We start from the raw sequence: 24,813 nt of genomic DNA, 5'->3' as shown, positions 1-24,813 counted from the left end.
GGCCGTGACGTCACCGGTGGGCGGTGACAAGGGAGGGGACGGGGGGGGGGGGTCACCTCCACCCGGCATCCCCGAGTCACTACGGGAGGGGACAGCGGTCCCTGAGAGAGGCGAGCTGGGGACACGGGGGTCCTGCGCCTGGAGGGTCCTGCTCGGCCTGTCCCCCCTGTCCCCCCTGTCCCCATGCCTGTCCCCATGCCTGTCCCCATGCCTGTCCCCATGCCTGTCCCCATCGCGTCCCCTCTGCCCGTAACAAAGATGGCGCCTCCCTCAGCCTCTCTTTCCCTTACCAAAGATGGCGGCGCCCTTGCCCACATCCATCATGGCGGCGCTGCCACTTTCCCCCGCCCTTCCCAGCCATGGCATCGCCGCGCCGAGCACACGATGGCGACCCATCTGCCCACACCCAACAAAGGGACACTCGTCGCGTCTGCCCTTCCCCGCCGTGGCTCCCTCCGCCCTTGCGCAGCGCCAAGGGCACGGTAGAGGCGCGTCTGCCCACACCCAACATGGCGGCGCCCTCGGCTCCTGCCCTTTCCCGCCATGGCGCCCCCCGCGCATGCGCACCGCCAAGGGCACCATGGCGGCGCTGCGGGCGCTGTGGCGGCTCCGGAGCCCCTCGGGGTTGAGGGCGGCGGGGACCCGGCTGGGCCCGGCCCCGGCCCGGTGAGACCGCGGGGGACACGGGAACACGGCGGGGGGCTGGTGGGATGGGGGGGGGGATCCCACGGCTGGCGGGATGTCCCCCGCTCACCGCCCGACCCCGGGGTCGCGCCCGCAGGTCGCGACAGTGGCAGCCCGACATGGAGTGGGCGCAGCAGTTCGCCGGGGCTATCATGTTCCCCAGCAAGGCGACCGACAAGTGGGTCCCGCCGCCGTGGAACGGTGAGGGGAGAGCGGGGAGCCCCGGGGGGAGCGGGGTAGGGGGGCGTGGAGGGGCCCTGAGGGCTCTGGGGGATCTGGGGAGGCAGAGCGAGGCCTTTGGGGGTGTCAGGGGCCTTGGGGGGGGGCTCTGAGGCCTTTAGGGGGGAGTCTGGAGGGGTTTTGAGGCCTTTAGGGGGTCCTGGAGGGGTCCTGGGGGGCCTCAGAGGGGAGGTGGAGGCCTTTGGGGGGTGTCAGGGGCCTTGGGGGGGGCTCTGAGGCCTTTAGGGGGGAGTCTGGAGGGGTTTTGAGGCCTTTAGGGGGTCCTGGAGGGGTCCTGGGGGGCCTCAGAGGGGAGGTGGAGGCCTTTGGGGGGTGTCAGGGGCCTTGGGGGGGGCTCTGAGTCCTTTAGGGGGGAGTCTGGAGGGGTTTTGAGGCCTTTTTGGGGTCCTGGAGGGTTCCTGGGGGGCCTCAGAGGGGAGGTGGAGGCCTTTGGGGGTGTCAGGGGCCTTGGGGGGGGGCTCTGAGGCCTTTAGGGGGGAGTCTGGAGGGGTTTTGTGGCCTTTGGGGGGTCCTGGAGGGGTCCTGGGGGGCCTCAGAGGGGAGGTGGAGGCCTTTGGGGGGTTCTGGAGCGGTCCCATGTCCTTTGAGGGGAGGTCTGGAGGGGACCTGAGGCCTTTGGGGGGATCCTGGGGATGCTCTGAAGCCTTTGAGAGGGCCCAGGAAGGGTCCCAAGGCCTTTGGAGGGGCTCCTGGAGAGGGGATTGAGGAGGGAGGTCAAGGCCTTGGGGGGGTTTTGGGGAGCCTGGAGGGGTCCTGAGGCCTTTGGGATGGTTCTGGAGGGTCCGTGAGATCCTTGGGGGGCCCTTGGGGTGTGTTGGGTGCCCTTGGAGGGGTTTTCAGTGACATCTGGCTCCAGCCTGGGGTCCCTTGTACAACCTGGGGGGCACTTGGGTCAGTTTGGGGGCCGCTCATGGCCCGGTACTGACCCAGTGCGTTCCAGTCTGGCACTGGGGGTTACTTGGGACTATTTAGGGGTCATTTGGGTCAGTTCAGGGGCCACTCAGAGCAATTTGGGGGCCCTACAAACGCTCGGTGGGTGCTGGCTTCTCTCTGAACCCCAGGATTTGGGGGGGTTCCGTGCCCCCTGCGCTGCTGAGCCGTGTCTGGGGGGGGTTGTCCCTCTGTCCCCTGACCCTTCCCCGGTGTCCTCCCCCTCAGACAAGGACCCGGTGGCCCACAAGAAGGTGGCCAGCCTGACCATTAACTTCGGGCCGCAGCACCCGGCGGCTCACGGGGTCCTGCGGCTGGTGCTGGAGCTCAGCGGGGAGACGGTGAAACGCTGCGACCCCCACGTGGGGCTGCTGCACCGCGGCACCGAGAAACTCATCGAGTACAAAACCTACCTCCAGGTGCTCCCAGGATTCCCGGGAAATGGCCCCAAACTGGGAGAATGCAGCCTCAGGGACCCCTCCCCCCCACCATCCTTGGAAGACTCATCCCAGGGACACCCAGATAATGGGAATCCCATCGCTGAGAGACCCAGCACCCCCACGAGCTACAGGACCCCCACTATCCCCAGACTGCTGGGAACCCTGTTCCCATGGGATCTCCATCCCTGGGATCCCCATTCCCATGGGATCCCCATTCCCATGAGATCTCCATCCCTGGGATCCCCATTCCCATGGGATCCCCATTCCCATGGGATCCCCATTCCCATGGATCCCCATCCCCTGGGATCCCCATTCCCATGAGATCTCCGTCCCTGGGATCCCCATTCCCATGGATCCCCATCCCCTGGGATCCCCATTCCCATGGATCCCCATCCCCTGGGATCCCCATTGCCATGGATCCCCATTCCTGTAGGATCCCCATTCCCATGGGTCCCCATTCCCATGGATCCTTATTCCCTTGGGACCCCCATTCCCATGGGATCCCCATTCCCATGGATCCCCATTCCCATGGATCCCCATCCCCTGGGATCCCCATTCCCCTGGGATCCCCATTCCCATGGATCCCCATTCCCATGGGATCCCCATCCCCTGGACACTCCTCCCAGGTTCCCTGGGCCTCCCTAGGACCCCCATTCCTGTAGGACCCCGATTCCTGTAGGACCCCCATTCCTGTAGGACCCCATTCCCACAGGACCCCATTCCCACAGGACCTCCATCCTTAGGATTCCCCATCCCTGGGAGATCCTTTCTTATGGGATCCCCATTCCCGTGGGACCCCCATTCCCATGGGTCCCCATTCCCATGGATCCCCATTCCCATGGGATCCCCATTCCCATGGATCCCCATCCCCTGGGATCCCCATTCCCATGGGATCTCCGTCCCTGGGATCCCCATTCCCCTGGGATCCCCATTCCCATGGATCCCCATTCCCATGGATCCCCATTCCCATGGATTCCCATTCCCATGGGAGCCCCATCCCCTGGACACTCCTCCCAGGTTCCCTGGGCCTCTCTAGGACCCCCATTCCTGTAGGACCCCCATTCCTGTAGGACCCCATTCCCACATGACCCCCATCCTTAGGATTCCCCATCCCTGGGAGATCCTTTCTTATGGGATCCCCATTCCCGTGGGACCCCCATTCCCATGGGTCCCCATTCCCATGGATCCCCATTCCCGTGGGACCCCCATTCCCATGGATCCCCATTCCCGTGGGACCCCCATTCCCATGGGTCCCCATTCCCATGGATCCCCATTCCTGTGGGACCCCCACGTGGGGCTGCTGCACCGCAGCACCGAGAAACTCATCGAGTACAAAACCTACCTCCAGGTGCTCCCAGGATTCCCGGGAAATGGCCCCAAACTGGGAGAACACAGCCTCAGGGACCCCTCCCCCCCACCATCCTTGGAAGACTCATCCCAGGGACACCCAGATAATGGGAATCCCATCGCTGGGAGACCCAGCACCCCCACGAGCTACAGGACCCCCACTATCCCCAGACTCCTGGGAACCCTATTCCCATGGGATCTCCATCCCTGGGATCCTTATTCCCATGGGATTCCCATTCCCATGGGATCCCCATCCCCTGGACACTCCTCCCAGATTCCCTGGGCCTCCCTAGGACCCCCATTCCCACAGGACCCCCATTCCTGTAGGACCCCATTCCCACATGACCCCCATCCTTAGGATTCCCCATCCCTGGGAGATCCTTTCTTATGGGATCCCCATTCCCGTGGGACCCCCATTCCCATGGATCCCCATTCCTGTGCGACCCCCACGTGGGGCTGCTGCACCGCGGCACCGAGAAACTCATCGAGTACAAAACCTACCTCCAGGTGCTCCCAGGATTCCCGGGAAATGGCCCCAAACTGGGAGAACGCAGCCTCAGGAACCCCTCCCCCCCACCATCCTTGGAAAACTCATCCCAGGGACACCCAGATAATGGGAATCCCATCGCTGAGAGACCCAGCACCCCCACGAGCTACAGGACCCCCACTATCCCCAGACTGCTGGGAACCCTGTTCCCATGGGATCTCCATCCCTGGGATCCCTATTCCCATGGGATCCCCATTCCCATGAGATCTCCATCCCTGGGATCCCCATTCCCATGGGATCCCCATTCCCATGGATCCCCATCCCCTGGGATCCCCATTCCCATGAGATCTCCGTCCCTGGGATCCCCATTCCCATGGATCCCCATTTCCCATGGGATCCCCATTCCCATGGATCCCCATCCCCTGGGATCCCCATTCCCATGAGATCTCCGTCCCATGGATCCCCATTCCCATGGATCCCCATTCCCATGGATCCCCATTCCCATGGGATCCCCATCCCCTGGACACTCCTCCCAGGTTCCCTGGGCCTCCCTAGGACCCCCATTCCTGTAGGACCCCCATTCCCACAGGACCCCATTCCCACAGGACCCCATTCCCACAGGATCCCCATCCTTAGGATTCCCCATCCCTGGGAGATCCTTTCTTATGGGATCCCCATTCCCGTGGGACCCCCATTCCCATGGGTCCCCATTCCCATGGATCCCCATTCCTGTGGGACCCCCACGTGGGGCTGCTGCACCGCGGCACCGAGAAACTCATCGAGTACAAAACCTACCTCCAGGTGCTCCCAGGATTCCCGGGAAATGGCCCCAAACTGGGAGAACGCAGCCTCAGGGACCCCTCCCCCCCACCATCCTTGGAAAACTCATCCCAGGGACACCCAGATAATGGGAATCCCATCGCTGGGAGACCCAGCACCCCCACGAGCTACAGGACCCCCACTATCCCCAGACTCCTGGGAACCCTGTTCCCATGAGATCTCCATCCCTGGGATCCCTATTCCCATGGGATCCCCATTCCCATGGGATCCCCATCCCTGGGATCCCCATTCCCATGGGATCCCCATTCCCATGGATCCCCATTCCCCTGGGATCCCCATTCCCATGGGATCCCCATTCCCAGGAGATCTCCATCCCTGGGATCCCCATTTCCATGGGATCCCCATCCCCTGGGATCCCCATTCCCATGGGATCCCCATCCCCTGGACACTCCTCCCAGGTTCCCTGGGCCTCCCTAGGACCCCCATTCCTGTAGGACCCCCATTCCTGTAGGACCCCCATTCCCACAGGACCCCATTCCCACAGGATCCCCATCCTTAGGATTCCCCATTCCCATGGATCCTTATTCCCTTGGGACCCCCATTCCCGTGGGACCCCCATTCCCGTGGGACCCCCATTCCCATGGATCCCCATTCCTGTGGGACCCCCACGTGGGGCTGCTGCACCGCAGCACCGAGAAACTCATCGAGTACAAAACCTACCTCCAGGTGCTCCCAGGATTCCCGGGAAATGGCCCCAAACTGGGAGAACGCAGCCTCAGGAACCCCTCCCCCCCACCATCCTTGGAAGACTCATCCCAGGGACACCCAGATAATGGGAATCCCATCGCTGAGAGACCCAGCACCCCCACGAGCTACAGGACCCCCACTATCCCCAGACTCCTGGGAACCCTGTTCCCATGGGATCTCCATCCCTGGGATCCTTATTCCCATGGGATCCCCATTCCCATGAGATCTCCATCCCTGGGATCCCCATTCCCATGGATCCCCATCCCCTGGGATCCCCATCCCCTGGGATCCCCATTCCCATGAGATCTCCGTCCCATGGATCCCCATTCCCCTGGGATCCCCATTCCCATGGATCCCCATTCCCATGGATCCCCATTCCCATTGGATTCCCATTCCCATGGGATCCCCATCCCCTGGACACTCCTTCCAGGTTCCCTGGGCCTCCCTAGGACCCCCATTCCTGTAGGACCCCCATTCCTGTAGGACCCCCATTCCCACAGGACCCCATTCCCACAGGACCCCCATCCTTAGGATTCCCCATCCCTGGGAGATCCTTTCTTATGGGATCCCCATTCCCATGGGTCCCCATTCCCGTGGGACCCCATTCCCATGGATCCCCATTCCTGTGGGACCCCATTCCCATGGATCCCCATTCCTGTGGGACCCCCACGTGGGGCTGCTGCACCGCGGCACCGAGAAACTCATCGAGTACAAAACCTACCTCCAGGTGCTCCCAGGATTCCCGGGAAATGGCCCCAAACTGGGAGAACGCAGCCTCAGGGACCCCTCCCCCCCACCATCCTTGGAAAACTCATCCCAGGGACACCCAGATAATGGGAATCCCATCGCTGGGAGACCCAGCACCCCCACGAGCTACAGGACCCCCACTATCCCCAGACTGCTGGGAACCCTATTCCCATGGGATCTCCATCCCTGGGATCCCTATTCCCATGGGATCCCCATTCCCATGAGATCTCCATCCCTGGGATCCCCATTCCCATGGGATCCCCATTCCCATGGATCCCCATTCCCATGGATCCCCATCCCCTGGGATCCCCATTCCCATGAGATCTCCGTCCCATGGATCCCCATTCCCATGGGATCCCCATCCCCTGGACACTCCTCCCAGGTTCCCTGGGCCTCCCTAGGACCCCCATTCCTGTAGGACCCCCATTCCTGTAGGACCCCCATTCCCACAGGACCCCATTCCCACAGGATCCCCATCCTTAGGATTCCCCATTCCCATGGATCCTTATTCCCTTGGGACCCCCATTCCCGTGGGACCCCCATTCCCATGGATCCCCATTCCTGTGGGACCCCCACGTGGGGCTGCTGCACCGCGGCACCGAGAAACTCATCGAGTACAAAACCTACCTCCAGGTGCTCCCAGGATTCCCGGGAAATGGCCCCAAACTGGGAGAACGCAGCCTCAGGGACCCCTCCCCCCCACCATCCTTGGAAAACTCATCCCAGGGACACCCAGATAATGGGAATCCCATCGCTGAGAGACCCAGCACCCCCATGAGCTACAGGACCCCCACTATCCCCAGACTCCTGGGAACCCTATTCCCATGGGATCTCCATCCCTGGGATCCCTATTCCCATGGGATCCCCATTCCCATGAGATCTCCATCCCTGGGATCCCCATTCCCATGGGATCTCCGTCCCATGGATCCCCATTCCCATGGATCCCCATCCCCTGGGATCCCCATTCCCATGAGATCTCCGTCCCATGGATCCCCATTCCCCTGGGATCCCCATTCCCATGGATCCCCATTTCCCATGGGATCCCCATTCCCATGGATCCCCATTCCCATGGGATTCCCATTCCCATGGGATCCCCATCCCCTGGACACTCCTCCCAGGTTCCCTGGGCCTCCCTAGGACCCCCATTCCTGTAGGACCCCCATTCCCACAGGACCCCATTCCCACAGGATCCCCATCCTTAGGATTCCCCATCCCTGGGAGATCCTTTCTTATGGGATCCCCATTCCCGTGGGATCCCCATTCCCATGGATCCCCATTCCCATGGATCCCCATTCCTGTGGGACCCCCACGTGGAGCTGCTGCACCGCGGCACCGAGAAACTCATCGAGTACAAAACCTACCTCCAGGTGCTCCCAGGATTCCCGGGAAATGGCCCCAAACTGGGAGAATGCAGCCTCAGGGACCCCTCCCCCCCACCATCCTTGGAAAACTCATCCCAGGGACACCCAGATAATGGGAATCCCATCGCTGGGAGACCCAGCACCCCCACGAGCTACAGGACCCCCACTATCCCCAGACTCCTGGGAACCCTGTTCCCATGGGATCTCCATCCCTGGGATCCCTATTCCCATGGGATCCCCATTCCCATGAGATCTCCATCCCTGGGATCCCCATTCCCATGGGATCTCCGTCCCTGGGATCCCCATTCCCATGGATCCCCATCCCCTGGGATCCCCATTCCCATGAGATCTCCGTCCCATGGATCCCCATTCCCATGGGATCCCCATTCCCATGGATCCCCATTTCCCATGGGATCCCCATTCCCATGGATCCCCATTCCCATGGGATCCCCATCCCCTGGACACTCCTCCCAGGTTCCCTGGGCCTCCCTAGGACCCCCATTCCTGTAGGACCCCCATTCCCACAGGACCCCATTCCCACAGGATCCCCATCCTTAGGATTCCCCATCCCTGGGAGATCCTTTCTTATGGGATCCCCATTCCCATGTGATCCCCATCCCCTGGACACTCCTCCCAGGTTCCCTGGGCCTCCCTAGGACCCCCATTCCTGTAGGACCCCCATTCCCACAGGACCCCATTCCCACAGGATCCCCATCCTTAGGATTCCCCATCCCTGGGAGATCCTTTCTTATGGGATCCCCATTCCCGTGGGATCCCCATTCCCATGGATCCCCATTCCTGTGGGACCCCCACGTGGGGCTGCTGCACCGCAGCACCGAGAAACTCATCGAGTACAAAACCTACCTCCAGGTGCTCCCAGGATTCCCGGGAAATGGCCCCAAACTGGGAGAACGCAGCCTCAGGAACCCCTCCCCCCCACCATCCTTGGAAAACTCATCCCAGGGACACCCAGATAATGGGAATCCCATCGCTGGGAGACCCAGCACCCCCATGAGCTACAGGACCCCCACTATCCCCAGACTCCTGGGAACCCTATTCCCATGGGATCTCCATCCCTGGGATCCCCATTCCCATGGGATCTCCGTCCCATGGATCCCCATTCCCATGGATCCCCATCCCCTGGGATCCCCATTCCCATGAGATCTCCGTCCCATGGATCCCCATTCCCCTGGGATCCCCATTCCCATGGATCCCCATTTCCATGGGATCCCCATTCCCATGGATCCCCATTCCCATGGGATCCCCATCCCCTGGACACTCCTCCCAGGTTCCCTGGGCCTCCCTAGGACCCCGATTCCTGTAGGACCCCCCTTCCTGTAGGACCCCATTCCTACATGACCCCCATCCTTAGGTTTCCCTATCCCTGGGAGATCCTTTCTTATGGGACCCCCATTTCCCATGGGATCCCCATTCCCCTGGGATCCCCATTCCCATGGGATCCCCATTCCCATGAGATCTCCATCCCTGGGATCCCCATTTCCATGGGATCCCCATCCCCTGGGATCCCCATTCCCATGGGATCCCCATCCCCTGGACACTCCTCCCAGGTTCCCTGGGCCTCCCTAGGACCCCCATTCCTGTAGGACCCCCATTCCCACAGGACCTCCATCCTTAGGATTCCCCATCCCTGGGAGATCTTTTCTTATGGGACCCCCATTTCCCATGGGATCCCCATTCCCATGGATCCCCATCCCCTGGGATCCCCATTCCCATGGGATCCCCATTCCCATGGGATCCCCATCCCCTGGACACTCCTCCCAGGTTCCCTGGGCCTCCCTAGGACCCCCATTCCTGTAGGATCCCCATCCTTAGGATTCCCCATCCCTGGGAGATCTTTTCTTATGGGACCCCCATTTCCCATGGGATCCCCGTTCCCCACGTGGGGCTGCTCATGGAGCACAAAGCCTACCTGCAGGTGCTCCCAGGATTCCCGGGATACTGGGAAACACTGGGAGGCACAGCCCAGGGACACCGAGGCACTGGGACACCCAGACATTGAGAGACCCATCCCTGGGACTCGCATCCCTGAGAGAGCCAGCCCCAGAAACCCAAATCCTACAGGATCTTGTCCCCCCACCCATCCAGACTCCTGGGAACCCCATTCCCATGAGACCCCCATCCCGTGTTTCCCTCCAGCCCCTGATCCCCATTTCGGGGTGTCCGTGTGTCCCTCCAGCCCCTGATCCCAATTTAGGGGTGTCCGTGTGTCCCTCCAGCCCCTGATCCCCATTTAGGGGTGTCTGTGTGTCCCTCCAGCCCCTGACCCCAATTTGGGGGTGTCTGTGTGTCCCTCCAGCCCCTGATCCAAATTTGGGGGTGTCCGTGTGTCCCTGCAGCCCCTGATCCCATTTAGGGGTGTCCGTGTGTCCCTGCAGCCCCTGCTCCCCATTTCAGGGTGTCCGTGTGTCCCTCCAGCCCCTGCTCCCCATTTAGGGGTGTCCGTGTGTCCCTCCAGCCCCTGATCCCCATTTCGGGGTGTCCGTGTGTCCCTCCAGCCCCTGATCCCCATTTGGGGGTGTCCATGTGTCCCTCCAGCCCCTGATCCCATTTAAGGGTGTCCGTGTGTCCCTCCAGCCCCTGATCCCCATTTTGGGGTGTCCGTGTGTCCCTCCAGCCCCTGATCCCATTTAGGGGTGTCCGTGTGTCCCTCCAGCCCCTGATCCCCATTTAGGGGTGTCCGTGTGTCCCTGCAGCTCCTGATCCCATTTAGGGGTTGTCCGTGTGTCCCTGCAGCCCCTGATCCCCATTTCAGGGTGTCCGTGTGTCCCTGCAGCCCCTGCTCCCCATTTGGGGGTGTCCGTGTGTCCCTCCAGCCCCTGCTCCCCATTTCGGGGTGTCCGTGTATCCCTGCAGGCTATGATCCCCATTTCGGGGTGTCCGTGTGTCCCTCCAGCCCCTGATCCCCATTTGGGGGTGTCTGTGTGTCCCTGCAGGCTATGATCCCCATTTCGGGGTGTCCGTGTGTCCCTCCAGCCCCTGATCCCCATTTCGGGGTGTCCGTGTGTCCCTCCAGCCCCTGATCCCAATTTAGGGGTGTCCGTGTGTCCCTCCAGCCCCTGCTCCCCATTTCGGGGTGTCCGTGTGTCCCTGCAGCTCCTGATCCCATTTAAGGGTGTCCGTGTGTCCCTCCAGCCCCTGATCCCATTTAGGGGTTGTCCGTGTGTCCCTGCAGCCCAGGGGTGTCCGTGTGTCCCTCCAGCCCCTGATCCCCATGTAGGGGTGTCCGTGTGTCCCTCCAGCCCCTGATCCCCATTTAGGGGTGTCCGTGTGTCCCTGCAGGCTATGATCCAAATTTGGGGGTGTCTGTGTGTCCCTCCAGCCCCTGATCCCCATTTAGGGGTGTCCATGTGTCCCTGCAGGCTATGATCCAAATTTGGGGGTGTCCGTGTGTCCCTGCAGCCCCTGATCCCCATTTGGGGGTGTCCGTGTGTCCCTCCAGCCCCTGCTCCCCATTTCAGGGTGTCTGTGTGTCCCTCCAGCCCCTGACCCCAATTTGGGGGTGTCCGTGTGTCCCTCCAGCCCCTGATCCCCATTTCGGGGTGTCCGTGTGTCCCTCCAGCCCCTGATCCCAATTTAGGGGTGTCCGTGTGTCCCTCCAGCCCCTGATCCCAATTTAGGGGTGTCCGTTTGTCTCTCCAGCCCCTGATCCCCATTTAGGGGTGTCTGTGTGTCCCTCCAGCCCCTGACCCCAATTTGGGGGTGTCTGTGTGTCCCTCCAGCCCCTGATCCCCATTTAGGGGTGTCCATGTGTCCCTGCAGGCTATGATCCAAATTTGGGGGTGTCCGTGTGTCCCTGCAGCCCCTGATCCCATTTAGGGGTGTCCGTGTGTCCCTGCAGCCCCTGCTCCCCATTTCAGGGTGTCCGTGTGTCCCTCCAGCCCCTGCTCCCCATTTAGGGGTGTCCGTGTGTCCCTCCAGCCCCTGATCCCCATTTCGGGGTGTCCGTGTGTCCCTCCAGCCCCTGCTCCCCATTTCGGGGTGTCCGTGTGTCCCTCCAGCCCCTGCTCCCCATTTAGGGGTGTCCGTGTGTCCCTGCAGCCCCTGATCCCCATTTAGGGGTGTCCGTGTGTCCCTCCAGCCCCTGATCCCATTTAGGGGTGTCCGTGTGTCCCTCCAGCCCCTGATCCCAATTTAGGGGTGTCCGTTTGTCTCTCCAGCCCCTGATCCCCATTTAGGGGTGTCCGTGTGTCCCTCCAGCCCCTGATCCCATTTAGGGGTGTCCGTGTGTCCCTGCAGCCCCTGATCCCCATTTCAGGGTGTCCGTGTGTCCCTCCAGCCCCTGCTCCCCATTTAGGGGTGTCCGTGTGTCCCTCCAGCCCCTGATCCCCATTTCGGGGTGTCCGTGTGTCCCTCCAGCCCCTGATCCCATTTCGGGGTGTCCGTGTGTCCCTCCAGCCCCTGATCCCATTTGGGGGTGTCTGTGTGTCCCTCCAGCCCCTGATCCAAATTTGGGGGTGTCCGTGTGTCCCTGCAGCCCCTGATCCCATTTAGGGGTGTCCGTGTGTCCCTGCAGCCCCTGATCCCCATTTCAGGGTGTCCGTGTGTCCCTCCAGCCCCTGCTCCCCATTTAGGGGTGTCCGTGTGTCCCTCCAGCCCCTGATCCCCATTTAGGGGTGTCCGTGTGTCCCTCCAGCCCCTGATCCCATTTCGGGGTGTCCGTGTGTCCCTCCAGCCCCTGATCCCCATTTGGGGGTGTCCGTGTGTCCCTGCAGCCCCTGATCCCAATTTAGGGGTGTCCGTGTGTCCCTCCAGCCCCTGCTCCCCATTTAGGGGTGTCCGTGTGTCCCTCCAGCCCCTCATCCCCATTTGGGGGTGTCTGTGTGTCCCTCCAGCCCCTGATCCCATTTGGGGGTGTCCGTGTGTCCCTCCAGCCCCTGATCCAAATTTGGGGGTGTCCGTGTGTCCCTGCAGCCCCTGATCCCATTTAGGGGTGTCCGTGTGTCCCTCCAGGCCTTGATCCCCATTTCGGGGTGTCCATGTCTCCCTCCAGCCCCTGATCCCATTTAGGGGTGTCCGTTTGTCTCTCCAGCCCCTGATCCCCATTTGGGGGTGTCCATGTGTCCCTCCAGCCCCTGATCCCATTTGGGGGTGTCTGTGTGTCCCTCCAGCCCCTGATCCCCATTTAGGGGTGTCCATGTGTCCCTGCAGGCTATGATCCAAATTTGGGGGTGTCCGTGTGTCCCTCCAGCCCCTGATCCCCATTTGGGGGTGTCCGTGTTTCCCTCCTGCCCCTGATCCCAACTCAGGGTTTTCCGTTCATCCCGGAGTTTCCGCTCCCATTCCCAGCTCCCCTGGTGCCCCCTGCTTCCCAGGCCGGCCGGGTGCCTCTCCCAGCCCCTCCTCCCAGTGTTCCCAGTGCTCCCAGTGTTCCCAGTCCTTCCCTTCCCGGTTTTCCGCAGGCTCTCCCCTACTTTGACCGCCTGGACTACGTGTCCATGATGTGCAACGAGCAGGCCTATTCCCTGGCCGTGGAGAAGCTCCTCAACATCCGACCCCCTCCCCGGGCACAGTGGATCCGAGGTGAGGCTCCCACCAGCATTCCCAGCTCCTGGGAATCCCTAGGATTTGTGGGATCACCCAGGATTTGTGGGATCACCCCTTTTTCCCCCCAGTTCTCTTCGCCGAGATCACGCGGCTGCTCAACCACATCATGGCCGTGACCACGCACGCGCTGGACATCGGGGCCATGACCCCGTTCTTCTGGATGTTTGAGGAGAGGGAGAAGGTGGATTTGGGATCCGGGGGGTGGGATTTGGGGGTGGGGAGGTGCCAGGGGGGCTGAGCAGAAGTGGGGGGGGGTCCCCTCTGTTTCACCCCCCCCAGATGTTCGAGTTCTACGAGCGCGTGTCGGGGGCGCGGATGCACGCGGCCTACGTGCGGCCCGGGGGGGTGCACCAGGTGAGGGGGGCTGGCCCCATTCCCACAGGAACCCCGTGGCCTGGGACCCCCATTCCCAGGGGAACCCCCTCCCTGGGATAGCTGTTCCCCTAGGATCTCCATTCCCTTGGGACCCCCATTCCCTTGGGACCCCCATTCCCTTGGGACCCTCGTTTTCCTGGGACCCCCATTCCCACAGGAACCCCATTGCCTGGGACCCCCATTCCCATGGGAACCCCATCCCTGGGATAGTTGTTCCCCTAGGATCCCCATTCCCTGGGACCCCCATTCCCTTGGGACCCCCATTCCCTGGGACCCCCATTCCCTTGGGACCCTCATTTCCCTGGGGCCCCCATTCCCTTGGGATGCCCGTTCCCTTGGGATGCCCGTTCCCTTGGGATCCCCATTCCCTTGGGATGCCCGTTCCCTTGGGATCCCCATTCCCTGGCACCCCATTCCCTTGGGACTCCCATTCCCTTGGGACCCCCATTCCCTGGGACCCCCATTTCCTTGGGATCCCCGTTCCCTTGGGACCCCCATTCCCTTGGGACTCCCATTCCCTTGGGACCCTCATTTCCCTGGGACCCCCATTCCCTTGGGACCCTCGTTTTCCTGGGACCCCCATTCCCACAGGAACCCCATTGCCTGGGACCCCCATTCCCATGGGAACCCCATCCCTGGGATATCTGTTCCCCTAGGACCCCCATTCCCTGGGACCCCCATTCCCTTGGGACCCTCATTTCCTTGGGGCCCCCATTCCCTTGGGACCCTCGTTTTCCTGGGACCCCCATTCCCACAGGAACCCCATTGCCTGGGACCCCCATTCCCATGGGAACCCCATCCCTGGGATATCTGTTCCCCTAGGATCCCCATTCCCTGGCACCTCCATTCCCTTGGGACCCCCATTCCCTGGGACCCCCATTCCCTTGGGACCCCCATTCCCTTGGGACCCTCATTTCCCTGGGGCCCCCATTCCCTTGGGACCCTCATTTTCCTGGGACCCCCATTCCCACAGGAACCCCATTGCCTGGGACCCCCATTCCCATGGGAACCCCATCCCTGGGACCCCCATTCCCTTGGGATCCTCATTTCCTTGGGGCCCCCATTCCCTTGGGATCCCCGTTTTCCTGGAGCCCCCATTCCCTTGGGACCCTCATTCCCTGGCACCCTATTCCCTTGGGACCCTCATTCTCCTGGGACCTCCATTCCCTTGGGACCCCCATTCCCTTGGCATCCCCATTCCCTTGGGACCCCCATTCCCACAGACCCCCACTCCTAAGCTACCCCCATCCCTGGGACCCTTGGCACCCCATTCCCTCATTCCCTGGGTTCCCCACACCCGGGACCCCCATTGGGCCCTCTCGGTGGGCACCCCCTGCCCACACCCCTGGTGCCACCCGAGCTCTCACGTGTCCCCCGTGTGCCCCGTGTGCCAGGACCTGCCCCTGGGGCTCATGGACGACATCTACGAGTTCGTGAAGAACTTTTCCATCCGGATCGACGAGGTGGAGGAGGTGAGGGCGGGAATTTGGGAATCTGGGAATTTGGGAATCAGGGGAGGGGGGGCACAGACAGGCTGCTGACACCTGGGTGGGGTCGGGGGGTGACACAGGTTGGGGTGGAGGGGGACAGGCACAGCTGAGGGGTGTGAGGGACAGGTGAGAGGTGCCCAGGTGACGGTGGCACGGGCAGGGGATGGCGTGAGTGGTGCCAGGGACGGGTGAGGGGCACGAGGCACAGCTGAGGTGAGGTGTGGCGAGCGACGGATAAGCGCGATTGTTGGCACAGGTGACGGTGCCAGGGACAGAAGACAGGTAGAAGACACAGGTGAGGGTTTCCAGGGCCGGGTGATGGTGCCAGTGCCACGTGAGAAGGGCAGGTGCCAGGTGTGCCAGGTGTCCCTCGTGTCCCCCCTCCCCAGATGCTGACCAACAACCGCATCTGGAAGAACCGCACCGTGGACATCGGCGTCATCACGGCCGAGGAGGCCCTGAACTACGGCTTCAGGTGAGCTCAGGGGGGGGATCCCCCACCCGCCCCACCCCCCCCCAGGTGTGTCCCCACCCCGCAGGGGGGCGGGGCTGACCCCTCAGGTGCGTTTTTTGGGATGTCCCAGCGGGGTGATGCTGCGAGGCTCCGGGATCCAGTGGGACCTGCGCAAGACGCAGCCCTACGACGTCTACGACCAGGTGGAGTTCGACGTCCCCATCGGCTCCCGCGGCGACTGCTACGACAGGTGCGGCCCCATCTGGGGTTTTGGGGGGTCCTGGGGGGCTGCTCCCCTTTGCCCTGGGCCTCCCGGTCCCGGTGCCCCCTCCCATGGCACCCCTGTTCCTCTGGGATCCATCCTTGGAACATGTTGCTGTGGGATCCCCCATTCTCCTGGCGTGCCCCACACTTGAGATTCCCATTTCGCTGGCCCCCATTCCCCTGGGACCCCCAGTTGGGATCTCCATTCCCAGGATTCCCCATTCCACTGGGACCCCCAGTTGGGATCCCCATTCCCAGGATCCCCATTCCCCTGGGACCCCCAGTTGGGATCCGCATTCCCAGCATTCCCCATTCCCCTGGGACCCCTAGTTGGGATCCCCATTCCCAGGATCCCCATTCCCCTGGGACCCCCAGTTGGGATCTCCATTCCCAGCATTCCCCATTCCCCTGGGACCCCCAGTTGGGATCCCCATTCCCAGGATCCCCATTCCCCTGGGACCCCCAGTTGGGATCTCCATTCCCAGCATTCCCCATTACCCTGGGACCCCCCCAATTGGGATCTCCATTCCCAGGATTCCCCTGGGACCCCCCCAGTTGGGATCTCCATTCCCAAGGACCCTTCATCCCTGGTACCCCCTCCCTGGGATTCCCATTCCCTGTGGCACCCCATGATTCCCTCTGGGATCCCCACATTCCTCTGGGACCCCCAGTTGGGATCCCCATTCCCAGGATTCCCCATTCCCCTGGGACCCCCCCCCCCCCAGTTGGGATCCCCATTCCCAGGGACCTTTCATCTCTGGTACCCCCTCCCTGAGACTCCCATTCTCTCTGGGACCCCCCCATTCCCTCTGGGATCCCCACATTCCCCTGGGACCCCCACACCTGGGATGCCCCCATTCCCCTGAGTTCCCCATTCCCCTGGGAACCCCCATTCCTCCGGGCCTCCCATCCCTGCTATCCCTTCCCAGGGTCACCCCAATTCCCCTGGGACCTCTCCCATTCCCCTGGGACCCCCACAGTCGGGATCCCCATTCCCAGGATTCCCCATTCCCCTGGGACCTCCATTCCCCGGAGCCCTGATTCCCTGGGATCCCCACTCCCCTGGGAAGTTCCCATTCCCCTGACACCTTCCCATCCCCTGTGACCTCTTTTCCTGCCGCCATCCTGGATTTGGGATCCCCCATTCCCCATGCCCCCTGTCCCACCGCCATCCCAGATTTGGGATTCCCCATCCCCCGTGCCCCCCGTCCCACCCTCATCCCAGATCTGGGATCCCCCATTCCCCGTGCCCCATCCCAGATTTGGGATCCCCCATTCCCCATGCCCCCCATGCCCCCCATGCCCCATCCTGGATTTGGGATCCCCCTTTCCCCGTGCCCCATCCCAGATTTGGGATCCCCCACCCCCTGTGCCCCATCCTGGATTTGGGATCCCCCATTCCCCGTGCCCCCTGTCCCACCTCCATCCCAGATTTGGGATCCCCAATTCCCTGCGCCCCCTGTGCTGCCCCCATCCCAGATTTGGGATCCCCCTTTCCCTGTGCCCCATCCCGGATTTGGGATCCCCCACCCCCCATGCCCCCTGTGCTGCCCGCGTCCCAGATTTGGGATCCCCCTTTCCCTGTGCTCCATCCTGGATTTGGGATCCCACATCCCCGTGTCCCCCATGCCGCCCCCATCCCGGATTTGGGATCCCCCATCCCCATGCCCCCCGTCCCAGATTTGGGATCCCCCATTCCCCGTGCCCCCCATGCCCCATCCCAGATTTGGGATCCCCCATTCCCCATGCCCCCCGTCCCACCCCCATCCCAGATTAGGGATCCCCCATGCCCCCCGTCCCGCCCCCATCCCGGATTTGGGATCCCCCTTTCCCCGCGCCCCTCGTGCCGCCCCCATGCCGGATTTGGGATCCCCCACCCCCTGTGCCCCATCCCAGATCTGGGATCCCCCTTTCCCCGTGCCCCCCTGTCCCACTTCCATCCCAGATTTGGGATCCCCCTTTCCCCGCGCCCCCCGTGCCGCCCCCATGCCGGATTTGGGGTGCCAGGTACCTGTGCCGGGTGGAGGAGATGCGCCAGTCCCTGCGGATCATCCTGCAGTGCCTCAACAAGATGCCCCCGGGCGAGATCAAGGTGGACGACGCCAAAGTGTCACCCCCGAAACGCGCCGAGATGAAGGTGCCGTGGCACTGTCACCCCCCCAGCGGGCAGGGACACCCAGGGACGGGTGACGGAGATGGGTGACACGTGTGAGAGGTGGCACCCAGGGCAGGTGACACCAGGACCAGGTGGCATCCAGGGCAGGTGACACCCAGGGACGGGTGACGGAGACGGGTGACACGTGTGAGAGGTGGCACCCAGGGCAGGGGACACTGAGGCCGGTGGCATCCAGGGCAGGGACACCCAGGGACAGGTGACAGGTGACAGAGGTGGCACCCAGGGACAGGTGACACCAGGACCTGGTGGCACCCAGGGCAGGTGACACTGAGGCAGGTGGCATCCAGAGCAGGGACACCCAGGGATGGGTGATGGAGATGGGTGACAGGTGTGAGCGTTGGCACCCAGGGCAGGGGACACCAGGACAAGGTGGTATCCAGAGCAGGGACAACCAGGGACGGGTGATGGAGATGGGTGACATCTGTGAGAGGTGGCACCCAGGGCAGGGGACACCAGGACAAGGTGGTATCCAGAGCAGGGACAACCAGGGACGGGTGATGGAGATGGGTGACATCTGTGAGAGGTGGTACCCGGGGCAGGGGACACTGAGGCAGGTGGCATCCAGGGCAGGTGACACCCAGGGACAGGTGACAGGTGTGAGAGGTGGCACCCAGGGCAGGGGACACCAGGACCAGGTGGCATCCAGAGCAGGGACACCCAGGGATGGGGGAAGGGTGCCAGGGACAGGTGACAGGTCTGAGGGACAGGTATTGGGTGCCAGGGACACCCAGGGCAGGGGACACCAGGACCAGGTGCCACCCAGGGCAGGTGACAGCTGCCACAGGTGCCACCCCTGTCCCCGCAGACGTCCATGGAGTCCTTGATCCATCACTTCAAGCTCTACACCGAGGGCTACCAGGTGCCACCCGGGGCCACCTACACGGCCATCGAGGCCCCCAAGGTGACAGCTCTCGCCCCAACCCTGTCCCCGTGTCCCCAACCCCATCTCTGTGTCCCAAACCCCGCCCCAATCCTGGCCCCATGGCCCCACTCACGTCCCCAATCCCGTTCTCATGTCCCCAACGCTGTCCCCACGACCACAACTCTGTCCCCATGTCCCAACCCCACCCCTGTGTCCCCAACCCCATCCCATGTCCCCAACACTGTCCCCATGTCCCCAGCCCTGTCCCTGCATGTCCAACTGTCCCCATGTCCCCAGCCATGTCCCCAAAGCTGTTCTTGTGTCCCCAGCCCTGTCCCCGTGTCCCCAGCCCTGTCCCCAATCCTGTCCCCGTGTCCCCAGCCCTGTCCCTGTGTCCCTAAGCCTGTCCCCGTATCCCCAAGCCTGTCCCCAGCCCTGTCCCCAGCCCTGTCCCCATGTCCCCAGCCCTGTCCCCAGCCCTGTCCCCGTGTCCCCAGCCCTGTCCCTGTGTCCCTAAGCCTGTCCCCGTGTCCCCAGCCCTGTCCCCATGTCCCCAGCCCTGTCCCCAGCCCTGTCCCCGTGTCCCCAGCCCTGTCCCCAGCCCCGTCCCCAGCCCTGTCCCCAGCCCTGTCCCCATGTCCCCAGCCCTGTCCCCAGCCCTGTCCCCGTGTCCCCAGCCCTGTCCCTGTGTCCCTAAGCCTGTCCCCGTGTCCCCAGCCCTGTCCCCATGTCCCCAGCCCTGTCCCCAGCCCTGTCCCCGTGTCCCCAGCCCTGTCCCCGTGTCCCCAGCCGTGTCCCCGTGTCCCCAAGCCTGTCTCCAGTCCTGTCCCCGTGTCCCTAGCCCCGTCCCCAGCCCTGTCCCCAGCCCTGTCCCCGTGTCCCCAGCCCTGTCCCCGTGTCCCCAAGCCTGTCCCCAGCCCTGTCCCCGTGTCCCCAGCCCTGTCCCCAATCCTGTCCCCATGTCCCCAGCCCTGTCCCCATGTCCCTAGCCGTGTCCCCGTGTCCCCAAGCCTGTCCCCAGCCCTGTCCCCAGCCCTGTCCCCGTGTCCCCAGCCCTGTCCCCGTGTCCCCAAGCCTGTCTCCAGTCCTGTCCCCGTGTCCCTAGCCCCGTCCCCAGCCCTGTCCCCAGCCCTGTCCCCGTGTCCCCAGCCCCGTCCCCAGCCCTGTCCCCGTGTCCCCAGCCCCATCCCCAAGCCTGTCCCCCTGTCCCCACTGCAGGGGGAGTTCGGGGTGTACCTGGTGTCGGACGGCAGCAGCCGCCCCTATCGCTGCAAGATCAAAGCGCCCGGGTTCGCCCACCTGGTACGGGATGGGGACGGTGGGGACACCCGGGGACAGCCAGGGGACAGCCAGGGGACACCCGGGGACATCCAGGGGACACCGAGGGGCACTGAGGGGACATCCAGGGACACCCAGGGGACACTGAGGGGACACCCAGGGGCCACTGAAGGGACACTGAGGGGCACCCGGGGACACCTGGGGGACATCCAGGGGCACCCAGGGACATCCAGGGGACACCCGGGGACATCCAGGGGACACCCGGGGACATCCAGGGGACACCGAGGGGCACTGAGGGGACATCCAGGGACACCCAGGGGACACTGAGGGGACACCCAGGGGCCACTGAAGGGACACTGAGGGGCACCCGGGGACACCTGGGGGACATCCAGGGGCACCCAGGGACATCCAGGGGACACCCGGGGACACCCAGGGGACACCGAGGGGCACTGAGGGGACACCCGGGGGACACTGAGGGGACACCCAGGGACACCCAGGGACACCCGGGGACACCCAGGGGACACGGGATAGGGACACTGGGAGGTCCCTTTGTCCGCATTGGGGGGGGGTGCAGGTTAATTAGGGATACTGAGGGCTAATTGGGGGTCCCTGGGGAGGGTCCTTGTGGGGGACCCTGGGAGTTAATTGGGAGTCCCTGTGGGTTGGTTAATTGGGAGTCCCTCACGGTTAATTGGGGGTCCCTGGAGGGGGTTTCCATGGGGGTCCCTGCGGGTTAATTGGGGGCTAATTAGGGGTCCCTGGAGGGGGTCACCGTGGGGGTCTTTGTGGGTTAATTGGGGCTTAATTGGGGGTCCCTGTGTGTTAATTGGGGGTTAATTAGGGATCTCTGTGGGCTAATTGGGGGTCCCTGTGGGTTAAATGGGGGTCCCTGGGGGCGGTTCCCATGGGGATCCTTCTGGGTCAGTTTAGGGGTCCCTGTGTGTTAATTGGGGGTTAATTAGGGGTCCTCCCCAGGGCCCCTGTGGGATAATTGGGGGTCCCTGGGGGAGGGGGCTGTTGTTAAGTGGGGGCTAATTGGGGGTCTCTGTGGGCTAATTGGGGGTCCCTGGGGGGGTCCCAGTGGGGGTTTTAATGGGTTAATTGAGGCTTAATTAGGGGTCCCTGGAGGGGGTTCCCATGGGGGTCCTTGTGGGTTAATTTAGGGGTCCCTGTGTGTTAATTGGGAGTTAATTAGGGGTCCTCCCCAGGGCCCTTGTGGGTTAATTGGGGGCTCTTTGGGTTAATTGGGGGTCCCTGTGGGGGGGGTGCCCTGTGGGTTAATTGGGGGTCCCTGGGGGGGGGCTTAATTGGGGATGTCCGTGTATTAATTGTGGGTCCCATGGATTAATTGGGTGTTAATTGGTGTGGCTGTCCCCAGGCTGGGCTGGACAGGATGTCCCAGGGCCACATGCTGGCAGACGTGGTGGCCATCATCGGTACGTCCCCCTCCCCTTTTTGGGGGGGCTCTTTCCCCTTTTTGGGGGGGCTCTTTCCCCGTTTTGGGGGCTCCTTCCCCATTTTAGGGGGTTCCTTCCATCCTGGGTTTTTTTTCTGTTTCCTGTTTTAGGGGCTCTTTCCCTCTTTGTGGGATCCCTTTTGGGGTTTCTCTCCCATTTTGGGGGTCTCTTTTCCTGTCTTGGGGGGGGGGGGGGCTTCTTCCCCAATTTGGGGGCCCCCAAACTTCTTCCCCAGTTTGGGGGCTGCCTCCCCTTTTGGGGGGCTCCTGCCCCATTTAAGGCCTTTTCCCCTAGTACTGGGGGGGCTTCCTTCTCCCTTTTAGGGGGCTCTTTCCAATTTTGGGGTCTCCTTTCTCTTTCCAGCATCCATTTCCCAGTTTGGGGGGGGGTCTCTCCCCAACTCCGGGGTCTCCCCCCCCCCATTTTGGGCTGTCCTGACCCCCCTTTTTTCCCCCCTCCAGGCACCCAGGACATCGTGTTTGGGGAAGTGGATCGATGAGGGGGGGTCCCCATCCCCCTCTCCTTGTGCTGCTCTGGTTTGGGGGTCCCCCCACCCCCTGTTTCGAGTCAAATAAAGCCGAAATCAGGTCCTGAGCCTCCCTCTGTCCCCCCTTTGTCACCGATGTCACCCCATTTCCCTCCCCGCACGCCGGGCGGGGAGCGGGGACACAACTTCCCCTTCCCTGGCGGGGAGCCTTGGGGACCCCGGGGGACCCCAAATTTCAGGGAGCGGCCGGAGCTTGGTGGTGGCCTCGGGTGCCAACTTGGGGACAGCGGAAGGGGAAGGAGGTGGCCTTGGGGGGGAAGTGGGGGCGGGGAGGGAGGGAGGGAGGCGCCGGCGCTGCGGTCACTCCACTCGTGACCGGGGGACCCCACAGGGGACATGGGGACAGCGGGGTCCCGCTGGCTGCTCAGCCTCGTCCTGCTGGGGGGGCCCGGCCTGGCCGCAGGTGGGGGACAAAGGGGGGACACGGGGGGTTTGGGGGATCCAGGGGGGTTTGGGGGATCCAGGGGGGTTTGGGGCGTCCAGGGAGTTTGGGGTGTCCAGGGGGTTTGGGGTGTCCAGGGGGTTTGAGGGATCCAGGGGGTGGGAGGGCTGAGGGAATTGGGGGTGCTGGGGAAGGGGGAAAATGGGATTTGGAGGGTTTGGGGTGTCCAGGGAGTTTGGGGTGTCCAGGGGGTTTGAGGGATCCAGGGAGTTAGGGGCATCCAGGGAGTTTGGGGCGTCCAGGGGATGGGAGGGCTGAGGGAATTGGGGGTGCTGCGGAAGGGGGGAAATGGGATTTGGAGGATTTGGGGTGTCCAGGGGGTTTGGGGTGTCCAGGGGATGGGAGGGCTGAGGGAATTGGGGGTGCTGGGGAAGTGGGGGAAATGGGGGGATTTGGAGGATTTGGGGTGTCCAGGAGGTTTGGGGGATCCAGGGGGTTTGAGGGGTCCAGGGGATGGGAGATATGAGGGAATTGGGGGTGCTGGGGAAGGAGGGAAGTGGGGGAATTTGGGGTGTCCAGGGAGTTTGGGGCGTCCAGGGGATGGGAGGGCTGAGGGAATTGGGGGTGCTGCGGAAGGGGGGAAATGGGATTTGGAGGATTTGGGGTGTCCAGGGGGTTTGGGGTGTCCAGGGGATGGGAGGGCTGAGGGAATTGGGGGTGCTGGGGAAGTGGGGAAATGGGGGGACTTGGAGGATTTGGGGTGTCCAGGGAATTTGGGGTGTCCAGGGGGTTTGGGGGATCCAGGAGATGGGAAGGCTGAGGGAATTGGGGGTGCTGGGGAAGGAGGGAAGTGGGGGAATTTGGAGGATTTGGGGTGTCTGGAGAATGGGAAGGTTGAGGAAATTGGGGAGCCCAGGAAATGGGGGTGCTGGGGAAGGGGGGTTGTAGGGGTGAGGGTCTTAGGAATTGGGGAGGGTCCAGGAGATGGAGGGCCCAGGGAAAGGGGGGGGGTCTCCGAGATTTGGGGGGGCCTGGAGTGGGGGATCTCAGAGGTGGAGATGGGGGGGGCAGGGAGGGGGATCTCAGGGATTGGGGGGGGCTGGGGAGTGGGAGAGGATGGGGAGGGGGGCCCAGGGATTGGGGGGGGCTCAGGGGATGGGGGTCCCAGGAAGGGGGTCTTCAGAGATTGGGGGGGGGCCCTGGGAATGGGGGTCTCCAAGAATGGGGGTCTCAGGGGTTGGGGGGCTCTGGGGATGGGGGTTCTTCGGGATCGGGAGGTCCCAGGGGTCACGGGAGTGGGGAGCTCAGGGGTGGGGGTCCAAGGGCTGGGGGTGCCCAGGGGATGGAGGGTCTGGGGGATGGGGGACCCCACTGAATGGGGGTCGCTGAGATTGGGGGGTCCCAGGGCATGGGGGGTCCCAGGGATGGGGTTCCCAGGGCATGGGGGGTCCCAGGGCATGGGGGGGTCCCAGGGATGGCTCAGGGCTCATTCCCTGCTGGCCTTGGATTTTGGGGTGACCCAGGGTCCGGTACAGCCCCCCCGGGGTGCTCGTGGGCTTGGGGGGGGGGGGGGCGACACCCCGAGAGGGTCCCGGGGGGTTCCAGGATCGATCCAAGAGCTCCGGCACCGGTGGGAGGAGGGGAGGGGGGGCGGCTCCGGTGCCATCCAAAGCGACCTCGCTGCCACCTGCGACATCCCGGAGCCGCCGCTGTCACCCTTAGTGCCGGGGATTTTGGGGTGTCCATTCCCTGCTGACCCGGGAACCCCCCAAAAATCCCCGCAGGGGCCCTGGTGGAGCCCGAAATCTGCTACGTGCTGGACGCCATCCTCTTCCTCTACAGCCTCATCCTCACCGGCCTCTACTGCCGCCTCCGGGTGAGACTGGGGGGGTCCTGCCGACCCCGCCCTCTCTTTTGGGGGGGTCCCCCAAGCCCCGGCCCTTTCCCCCCTCTTTCTGCCCTTTTTTTCTTTATTTTCCTCACTTTTCACATCCCCCCCCCCCTCCCCAGTTCATGACTCGGCGATCCCGGGGAGCTCCTGAACAGGTACCGGGTTTGGGGGAGGGGGGACCCCGAGGAGGGGGAAATTTGGGGTGCGGGGAGGGGTGGGGGGGCTGTGGGGGGGTCACGAGGGTGTCGGGCTGTGCCCCCCCAACACTTTCACTTTCTCTTTCCCGGAGCAGAAGGAAGAGGCCGTGTA

General features: G+C 63.5%; 2 protein-coding genes across 2 annotated transcripts in view; both read left to right on the top strand.

Annotated features, from left to right (window-relative positions):
* The first annotated feature begins 310 nt into the window (after nucleotides 1-310).
* On the top strand, nucleotides 311-22,278 carry NDUFS2 (NADH:ubiquinone oxidoreductase core subunit S2). The gene is made up of 14 exons (XM_068995125.1): nucleotides 311-666; nucleotides 782-885; nucleotides 2,083-2,273; nucleotides 13,184-13,304; nucleotides 13,397-13,509; nucleotides 13,608-13,682; nucleotides 15,098-15,175; nucleotides 15,583-15,668; nucleotides 15,778-15,897; nucleotides 17,919-18,048; nucleotides 18,893-18,988; nucleotides 20,168-20,251; nucleotides 21,606-21,663; nucleotides 22,146-22,278. The coding sequence occupies exons 1-14, from the start codon at nucleotides 323-325 to the stop codon at nucleotides 22,181-22,183; spliced, it is 1,638 nt and encodes a 545-aa protein (XP_068851226.1). The 5' UTR covers nucleotides 311-322; the 3' UTR covers nucleotides 22,184-22,278.
* Nucleotides 22,279-22,526: 248 nt separating this feature from the next.
* Nucleotides 22,527-24,813, top strand: part of FCER1G (Fc epsilon receptor Ig) — a 3,085-nt gene continuing 798 nt past the window's right edge. Inside the window, exons 1-4 of the mRNA XM_068995124.1 lie at nucleotides 22,527-22,634; nucleotides 24,398-24,489; nucleotides 24,624-24,659; nucleotides 24,797-24,813. The exon at nucleotides 24,797-24,813 is cut by the window's right edge and continues 4 nt beyond it. Of these exons, the coding sequence (XP_068851225.1) occupies nucleotides 22,568-22,634; nucleotides 24,398-24,489; nucleotides 24,624-24,659; nucleotides 24,797-24,813 (212 nt within the window). The 5' untranslated portion in view covers nucleotides 22,527-22,567. The remainder of the gene's footprint in view (nucleotides 22,635-24,397; nucleotides 24,490-24,623; nucleotides 24,660-24,796) is intronic.

Source organism: Aphelocoma coerulescens, chromosome 25 (genome assembly GCF_041296385.1).
Source record: "Aphelocoma coerulescens isolate FSJ_1873_10779 chromosome 25, UR_Acoe_1.0, whole genome shotgun sequence".
NCBI lineage: Eukaryota > Metazoa > Chordata > Aves > Passeriformes > Corvidae > Aphelocoma > Aphelocoma coerulescens.
The sequence above is the reverse complement of the archived record's forward strand: the minus strand, read 5'-3'. Positions and strand labels throughout refer to the sequence as shown.